This window comes from Limulus polyphemus, unplaced genomic scaffold, assembly GCF_000517525.1.
Source record: "Limulus polyphemus unplaced genomic scaffold, Limulus_polyphemus-2.1.2 Scaffold7657, whole genome shotgun sequence".
Classification (NCBI taxonomy): Eukaryota; Metazoa; Arthropoda; class Merostomata; order Xiphosura; family Limulidae; genus Limulus; species Limulus polyphemus.
In genome coordinates, this window is record NW_013673267.1 from 25,870 (window position 1) to 36,257 (window position 10,388).

At 32.2% G+C, this 10,388-nt stretch overlaps 1 protein-coding gene across 1 annotated transcript in view; it reads left to right on the top strand.

Moving 5' to 3' along the window:
- LOC106474762 (neuroglian-like) overlaps positions 1–7,078 on the top strand; it is a gene marked incomplete at its 5' end in the record, with an annotated part of 31,605 nt that extends 24,527 nt beyond the window's left edge. The window contains 3 exons of the mRNA XM_022403067.1: positions 933–1,170; positions 2,344–2,462; positions 6,866–7,078. Coding sequence (XP_022258775.1) covers positions 933–1,170; positions 2,344–2,462; positions 6,866–7,063 — 555 coding nt within the window. The remainder of the gene's footprint in view (positions 1–932; positions 1,171–2,343; positions 2,463–6,865) is intronic.
- Positions 7,079–10,388: the final 3,310 nt, after the last annotated feature.

The window sequence follows — 10,388 nt, forward strand, 5'->3', positions numbered from 1 at the left end:
AAGTGGATAATGATGGTGTTAGTACACTAGTGGGTGTGGCAAGTGGATAATGATGGTGTTAGTACACTAGTGGGTGTGGCAAGTGGATACTGATGGTGTTAGTACACTAGTGGGTGTGGCAAGTGGATACTGATGGTATTAGTACACTAGTGGGTGTGGCAAGTGGATACTGATGGTCTTAGTACACTAGTGGGTGTGACAAGTGGATAATGATGGTGCTAGTACACTAGTGGGTGTGACAAGTGGATAATGATGGTGCTAGTACACTAGTGGGTGTGACAAGTGGATAATGATGGTGCTAGTACACTAGTGGGTATGGCAAGTGAATAATGATGGTGTTAGTACACTAGTGGGCATGTGAAGTGGGTAATGATGATACTGGTGTACATGTGAAGTGGGTAATGATGATACTGGTGTACATGTGAAGTGGGTAATGATGGTACTTGTGTGCATGTGAAGTGGGTAATGATGGTACTTGTGTGCATGTGAAGTGGGTAATGATGGTACTTGTGTGCATGTGAAGTGGGTAATGATGGTACTTGTGTGCATGTGAAGTGGGTAATGATGGTACTTGTGTGCATGTGAAGTGGGTAATGATGATACTTGTGTGCATGTGAAGTGGGTAATGATGATACTGGTGTGCATATGAAGTGGGTAATGATGGTACTTGTGGGCAACTGAAGTGGGTAATGATGGTACTTGTGGGCAACTGAAGTGGGTAATGATGGTACTGGTGGACATGTGAAGTGGGTAATGATGGTACTAGTGTAGCAATACTGTTAAGAGAGAGCTCATTCAAATCTTTAAAACAGAAAACACAGTGAAAAACCATTAAAAAGCATGTGGGCATGTAAGAACAAAACCTATCACTTGCTTTAACAGAAACATGAATGTGTATGTCTCATTTCAATGCTGGTTTGATTTATTTTTAGCCCATGTCAAAAATTGAACACAATGGTCCTGGGTTTTTCTACAAAGTGTTCTGGAAGAGAGAGGATCTTCATGGTGCTCAGTGGGAGACAGTAGTGATTGCTGATTGGCAGCAGAATGAGTATGTTGTAGATAACCAACCAACATTTACAGAGTATCGACTGAAAGTAGAGGCACATAATAAAATTGGCCAAGCTCACGTACCTGCAGCTGAAGTTTTAGGTTACTCGGGAGAAGATCGTAAGTATAGAAGGTTACAAATATTTCAACAGCAGGTTAAGAAGTGGCCTTGTAACTGAAGTTTATGTGACCAACTCTTTATAATACAGATTACAAAACTTCTTTATAATAATCACTTAAGTTTTTAAAGAATGTGATGTATTAGGCTTAGATATATCATATAATGGGATTGAAAGTACTGTAAAGTAGTTATTCAAGAATAGAAACAAATCACTGAATATTTTTATGAGGTTCATTGTCATTTTGTTTTTTTTAATATTTACAAATACTGAAAACTCCAATAATGGGTAATAAGCCAGCTCATACAGAGTTGATCCTTAATCTGTGCTGAATCTTAATGTCTTATTTTGATATTATGACAAAATATTAATCTTGTAAAAGAAATTTAATACTTAAAAGATGTGTAGAACATTTTATACCAGTTATAAAAGACATATACACAGTTTACCACTATAGTTAATTATTAAATCAGTTGTGATAAACTTTAAATTACTATATAAAACAAAGTGTGTGTGTGTGTGTGTGTGTGTGTATATATATATATATATATATACGAGTGAATGAACTAAATCAGCACAAACAGGAAAAGGTTAAGTATACAATTAGTGTTGATTGTTTCCACTGTTCGTACTTCACACACATTCACATAAAGACACTAAATAAAATTTTTTTTTATATATTCATATAAAATGGGACATAACATTGTAGTTTGTACTAGTTTTTGCCTCTTTTTGTATTTATTCGAGAAATTAACAATGTCAGTAGGGTAAGGTGTACATCGTAAAAAGACAGATAATGTCTTAGGGACATAACATTTTACTTGATACTAGCTTTTGACTCTTGTTATTTAAACAAGAAATTACTATGTGAAGTGTTATGAAATACGCAGCAAATTAGCATTTGATTATGTTCTAGAAATGTTCCATAATGTAGCCACCAGTGTATGTAATGAATTAGATTTGGCTCACCAAAGTTTATTTCTGGCTTTGAGTAAGATGTCACATTAATGTATTATATTTACCTGACATGACTTGTACAAGGTAATTTATAGTTAAACAAGAAAAACGAAAATGAAAGGAAAATAAAAATAATGATATATGAAGTGCATTGTTGAAATCTCTAATTTCTGCTCAAGCAGAATTTAAACCTAAAGTTTATATATTTATTATACAGGACCTTTGGATGCACCTACAAATTTCAAGTTGAACTTTATAAAAAATGCTCATTCTGCCATGTTTTCTTGGGATCCTGTTTCTCCTGTCTCCATACGTGGTCACTTCAGGGGGTACAAGGTAAGATTAAAAATGCTCATTCTGCCATGTTTTCTTGGGATCCTGTTTCTCCTGTCTCCATACGTGGTCACTTCAGGGGGTACAAGGTAAGATTAAAAATGTCATTCTGCCATGTTTTCTTGGGATCCTGTTTCTCCTGTTTCCATATGTGGTCACTTCAGGGGGTACAAGGTAAGATTAAAAATGTTCATTGGGATCACATTTTCATGAGATCTTGTTTTTTCTGTATCTGTAGATGGTCAGTCAGAACTCAGGTTTACACAAAATTGTGTGTATATTAGACAGAAATCTGCCTGTACACAAAAAAATTTAAACTGTGCATTCCATGTATGTTTTTTCATCTCCTGAAAATTTTTCAAATGCTAGAAAGTTCCCAGTTGATGAGTGAGAAGTTGAAGATGTAGATGTAGTTTTTCAAAAGTGGTAATGATGCAGTCATAGAACAATGAAGACTGTTGCACAACTTTTGGCAAATATTGAATCCTGCTAACTTTATATATTATCTGTTATTTTCTCTACCCTAACTCTATATGGGGTTAGTCAATTTGACCGACCTCATAAGCACCAAAAAAAATAATCTAAATAAACCTAAAATACTATTTTTTCTTTCTAGAATGACTTCCAATGTAACATGAAACTACATTAGTTTATCCCAATTAGCTATAAATTCGTAACAGTGTACATTTATTTATGATTAAATTTTATTGTTTTATTGCCCTTTGAACCATGTCTAACTATTATTCATGTCATTATAAGTTGTAAATCACTTAGGGAATGTGTGGCTTGTGCTCTATCAAATTACCTTACCCATGAACTACTCGCGCATGTGTGCCTCGTGATCTATTTTTATTATATTATCATTATTATTATTTATTTTATGTAATCTAACCTTAATTAATGTAAAGAGATCCCTATGTTTACACTTTAATTACTTTTATAATAATAAATAAAGAATAAACATGAAAAACAAGAAATAAAGTACTTACCCGAGTATTGTTTTTTGTTTTTTTTTTGCTGTTGACTATCGATGACATTTAACCTTACTTTTTATACTGTTACATATCTGCTTGTTTGTTAATTTCTGGTATAAATTCTTTCTGAGGAACTTCAGCAAAACAAGTCCTTTCTTAATTAAAACTAGTTTATTCTTTCTCGATACAACTTTGTAATACACAGAATTTCCACAGTCACTTTAAACTTAACAACCTTTATAACACATGCTATAAATCAGTGATTCACACACTTTATTTATGGTGCCTAATGTTTGCTTGACTCAATTATCTATCTCTTCGATCAATCTATCTATGCAGTTGTGCTGGTTTTTCTCGCCAGGCTTATATACTAAAAAAGAGGGTGCCTTGAACAAACTCGGGCAAACAAAAAAGCATAATTTATATTTATTTCCTAATTGTTTATGGTGGTTACGAGGTCAGTCAAATCAATCAAACCTGTAAAGAGATACAATAGTGAAAATTATAGATAAAATATAAAGTTTTTCTAAAAAAGTTTGATAATTATCTGGAGGTTATAAAGATTTTATATGTGAAACTTGAAAATTTTCTGATGCATAAAAGTATTTTTAACCTTAAAATCAAAATTACTTTGCATGTGGGACAGTCAACATTCAGAAAGAAAAATGGCATGAGAAAAACATAACTCAAAAATCTGATATTTTGCATACAAAACCCTTGTAATGTTTACTGAAAATATGAAAAATTTTGTGAAAATACACTTACTAATTTAAAAGTTATAGCATGAAAACTATAACAAGCACAAAATGGTTATGCGGTTGGTCCTTGGGAGTGAGCCCATTCTGAAAGTGTTAAGTGGTGAAGATTAAGGTGCCTGATATTCCTGTTTCCCTGGCAGGGATAACAACATTGATTTTAATTAGGAAGCTGGGTTATTCTTGTTGGTGATAATAGTTGCAAATAGTCTTGCCGATAATCTTTATTGCATGTTCACCAGCTGATCTAACAAGCACCTATCACCATTTTCTTGTGTTGGAAAGTTGAGGGTTTATTGACATACTTAAGACTTTTTTTTTCAATCTGGGAGAACAGAATTACACTGATTTTACCCTAGAAGAACAGAGATTTTATACAGATTTATTGTAAATTTTACAGATATTTTTATTTGTGTTTTTATTCCATGAATGTGTTCAGCAGAAGCTGATATTTTTCTTTAAAGTTATCACATTAGGATTGTGTGTTTTTGTTTTGCAGGTTCATATCTTTTCATTTAGAGTACATATGATCACTTGTCCATTGTATTGTATTGTTGTGTATTGTGTTAACGTAGTATTGTTAACTGTGAATCATTAAATATTTGTTATTTGTATAAATCTGTGCCTCTTTCATTGTGACTTGACTTTTGTAACTTATTGGAAAATATACACCCACGCCTGAAATCTAAGGAACTCCATTTACTACTTGGTCTGACTTTTCTTTCTCTTTGCTGGTTATCCATGAGCTACCAAAGTGTTGTTGAGCATGATCATGACATTGTTTCTTTTTATTAGTTGCTTTAAATGTTAATGGTCATGTTATAATGATCAATTCTGTTTCATTACTTCTGTATCAATAGACATGGTCATGACATTGTTTGTTTTCATTAGTTGATTTAAATGTTAATGGTGATTTTACAGAAATAATATAACACATAACATAATGTTTAAAGACAACAAGGAACCTATTGGTCCATCCCAGCTGTTCCATTCTCTAAACTAAAACTATTAAGTAAATAAATTTAAAAAAAAATTGAACCCCGCCCTTACGATTTATATACTTATCAAGCTTTCTCTTAATTTCACTTAAATTTACTAGCTACACAATATCCAAAGGCCAACCACTTACTTACAAAATTTTACTTAGCTGAAGATGTCTCCTACCTTGCCAAAATTTATATTTGTGTCCCCTAGTCCTACTATTCTCACTGTTAAATATGAAAAAAGATGATGCATCAACACTATCAATTACCTTTACAATGTTAAACATCTCAATCAGATCCCCCCTAACTATTCTTTTTTTAAGAGAAAACAATTTAAGAGATTTCAAACTCTCCTTGTATGACAACCTTTCCATCCCAGGCACCATTCTAGTAACCCCTTCTCTGAACCCTTTCCAACAGTTCGATGTATTTCCTAGGGTAAGGAACTCTATATTGAACACAATATTCCAAATGTGGCACCTAACCAGTGACCTATATAATGAAATTTATACCTTTTTAGACTCGTATTTAATATTTCTGTAGATACAACCTAAAATCCTACTTGCCCTACCACTAGCAACAGCACACTGCTTGGATGGCTGTAGAGATTGATTGACTATTACACCAAGATCCCTTTCTTTCATGACACTGTTAAGGTTATTCCCATCCAAATTATGATAACCCACATGCATTATCTTGTATTTATTATAATAAAACCCATTTATAATTTATTTGCCCAACTCACTAAATGATCTAAATCCTTTTGTAAATTACCAGCATCCTCTTAACAGTTAGCAACACCCAAGACCTTAATATCATCTGCAAATTTAAGTAATTTATTGACTATCCCTTCATCTGTGTCATTGATGTAAATCAAAAAGATCAAAGGTCCTAAGACTGAGTCCTGAGGTACCCACTTGTAACATTAATCCAGTTTGACTGAGCCCCATTTATAACAACCCACTACTTTCTTCCATCGAGCCAATTTTCCATCCAATTTGCTAACTTATCCCCCATACCTATAGAGATAATTTTTTTACAAGCCTTTTATGTGACACTTTGTGAAATGCTTTCTAAAAATCACCAAATATACACCCTTACTTTCATCTACATAAGCAGTAATCTTTTCAAAGAATGTCGAAAAATTTGTAAAGCAAGATTTTCCCTTAGTGAAGCCATGTTGACTATCCAATAAAATTCTAAATTTTGATAAATAACTTTGCAAAGTATCTTTTATCAGACTTTCCAAAACTTTCCCACAACTGATGTAAGACTAATGAATCTATAATTACTGAGACAATTTTTATCTCCTCCCTTGAAAAGAGTAATGACATTAGCTTACTTCCAATCCTCTGGTACATGCCCACAATTCAAGGACTGACAAAAAATAGTAGCAAGTGGCTCACATATCCAATCTGTAATCTTCTTCAAATTTATTGGGGAAATATTATCTGGCCCAGAAGTCTTATCATATTTTAAACTTCCCAGTGTTTCTTAACAAGCTCAGAATTAATGTGATCATTTTGTTCCACTACTTCCATAACATCAAATATGACTGTGTCATAAAAGTTAATGTAATAATGATGAGGGTTACAATGATTAGAAGTTCCTTATTATAACACTGCATTCATATAGTTAGACCAGTGTGTTAAATTAGCTGGTTCATTTTTAGTTTTGCTTGTTTCATTTAACAGATTCAAACATGGACTCCAGAAGAAGGTGAAGATAGGCTTCGGGAGGTTACAGTTCCAGCCAATGTTACACAGTCACTCGTCAACATTTTTAAACCTTTCTCCAGAAACATTGTAAGAGTTTTGGTTTTCAACAGCATCTACTCGGGGCCATCTTCAAATGAAATTGAATTTACTACACATGAAGGAAGTATGTCATAGAATTTAATATTGTACATTTTAATTATAATATGTTATTCTTATAAACATGGCTCTTACGTCATCCACGTGTACCCAGTTACCTGTGTTTGATACAATAATGTGTATATTAAGGTAAGGCTACACTTTTGTTCAATCCTCAATATGTCTAGTTGTTTAATGAACAGCCACTAGGCCACACATTCATTTTCGTAAGTTATGTATATTTTGCAAAGTGAAGTAGTACTTATCTTTTACAAGTTAAGCTGAACAACTTTGAGTTATGACAAAGCTACTTAGGCTTACCATACCTCATTTTGAACTGTTGATGACATGAGACTAGTTTCCAACACGTACGTGTTGTCAGTTGTTGGGCTACTCTTCTTACCAGTTTGTCATATTATAATACCAGTAAAGTATAGTAAAGCGTGATTGTATTATGGATCATAGGTTCTATACCTAGTGTTACCAACCATGATTGCCCTTTCAGCCATAAGAACATCATAATTGTGGTCGTTTTCTTTGTTAATTAGCTGTAAGGACTGCTGGATAGTTGCCTTCCCCTGTTCTGGAATTCAAAATTAAGGATAGTTGTAGGTAGGTAGTTTCAGTAGCTTCAACATAACACAAAAATAAATATGACACTCCTAACTATGCAGAGTCAGTCAATTTGACCAACTTCATAACCACCATAACAAATTAGAAAATAAACCTAAATTGCCCTTTTTTCTTTATAATATGATTGAAAGTTGTAACAGAAAACCATAAATGTTTTTTCTAAATAGCTCAAATCTTATAACATTATATTTATTAGTTTGTTTGTTACATCAATTTTTGAACCGTGTTTAACTAAATATCTCACTACACAAATTATATGTTGCACATGCAACTCTTCATTGTATACAGTATACAATCTATTGTTGTTCTTAGACTTCATACTGTATTTTGTTAAATACAGTGACAATATTGGCTGCCATACAAATGTATAAATATTATTACCATTTACAGATAAATTTTTAAAATTCAGAATAGTAAATAAAATATATATATATAGAAAACAATAATCTCTACAACTTGTGATGTCATGAAGTACTTGTGCGTGGTACTTGCTAAGCCTGATTGAATTTTGCACGTGGAGTTGGTAGATTTATTATATATTCATTTTGGAATACAAAAAATTATAAGTTACTATACTGATAACACAAAAATGCACTGTAATTTATCTGTACTTGGGTCTCAAAAATCTAATCTGATTAGAATATCACCTTGATCACCACAATTCAAACTCTCCAATGGTTATAACAGCTTTACCTATGTAAGTACTTTAGGATGACCAATGGGATTATGTAGTTCCAAGTGAGCACTTTTGATTGGTTATAAACATGCAATTGAGAGAAGTGGGTGTAGGTAAAGAAGTATTTTCAAAAGTGGAAGAGGTAGGTGGAGCCACTGTGGTGGGTTCAGCTAAATATATTGATATCTCAGCAAATAGAAAGGGTAGGACATTCTAATTTTATAATCTAGTTTGCCAATATTACCTTATATACTTATATGTTTGTCTTTTTGATTTTGATTTTTGTGTTTATTTAACTCTCCCAACATGGGTCTGTCGATTTGACTGAGTCACGTGACCTTCTATACTGTACTGTACTGTATATTGGGTATATCTTCACGAAATTTGGCAGTCTTTCAGTTCACATACAAAAAATCATATTTTTAAGTGAAGTATTTTAAATAAACTAAAATAAAGATTTGTCCATGAATATATAGAGTATTTGTTTTAAATAGTCTATGTGCAAAGTAATTTTTTATGTTAAAATTAAAAATTCTTTTCTTCATCTTAAAAATGTCAAATTTCCTTTGTGTAATGAATAAAACCTTACAAATACATTTCAAACGTTTTTTTTTTCAATAAGACTTTATATTTTATCTGTTATTTTCTCTACCCTATCTCTATACGGGATTGGTCAATTTGACAGACCTTGTAATCACCCAAAATAAAATCTAAATTATCCTTCATTTTCTTTCCAGAATTACTTCAAATTGTAACATGAAACTACACTCTTTTATCTTAAGTAGCTTAAAGCTCGTAACAGTATACATCTATTTATAATTAAATTTTATTGTTTTATTTCCATTTGAATTGGGTCTAACTACTAAACATGCCATTATAAGTTGTAAGTCATTCGAAGAATGTGCAGCTCGTGTTATGCTATCGAGTTACATTACTCATGAGCTACTATGAACTGCTCACGTGTGTGCCTCATGAAACATTATGCAGCTCGTGTTATGCTATCGAGTTACATTACTCATGAGCTACTATGAACTGCTCACGTGTGTGCCTCATGAAACATTTTTCTTATATTATTATTTATATTACCTAATTTAATCTTAACCAACCTAAAAAGATCCCTATTTTTATATTTTAGTTACTTTTATGATAATAAATAATAAAATAAACATGAAAAACAAGAAATAAAGTAATTACCCAATCTTCTTTTTTCATGCTGTTGATCCTCATTAAAAGTTAACCCTTTTTTTATACTAATGGTAGTAATGCACTAAATAATTTTTATTTAATTAAATAATGCACCAAAGAACATGACTAACCATGTGACAAGAGCTGTTACAAATTCATCCAAGCTAGTTGTTACAAAAGTTGAACTATATATGAAATTGACAATTATTTGTTCATAACACAATGTAATATAATACATCATTTGATAGTGATAATCTTGACTTTCTATCGATAATAGGTAATGTATAATTAAATGTATGAGAGAACTATCAACAAATCATGAAAGAGAGGGTGTGGCAGGAGGGGTCTGATTTTCTGTTTGATAGCTCTGTAACCAAAAAAATTTTCAAGTCTATAAAAATTATGGTTTGTCTGAACTGTGACTATTTTATATTAAGTAATTTACATTTAACCCTCTCCAGGCGAGTCATGGGGCAAAGGCCATGTCAATAAATTTGGTATCAAACTGTAGATTACAATTCAAATTTTAGTACTATACATTATTTAACTTCTTAAATTAAAAGTAAATATTAAAAAACAGAGTTAAACATTAATTTTTGTGTGTCACATGGTATGTTGAATGCAGCACTGGTTCAAATTAGATGTTTGTGATGTCAAAATATTAAGTCTATAGTGTTGCGTCATCGAGATCACGTGACAATTCTCACGCTCTCTTGTTTCTAGAATTATCCCGTATCTTGGCGAATGGTCTAGTATTTACTAGTAGGGTAGGCTGGTATATATATAAGAGGGGAAAACGTGACGCGGGAGGGTAATGTGTGTATACATAGTGAGTATTGAACTGCAGTCACACGGTATTGTTGAAATTAA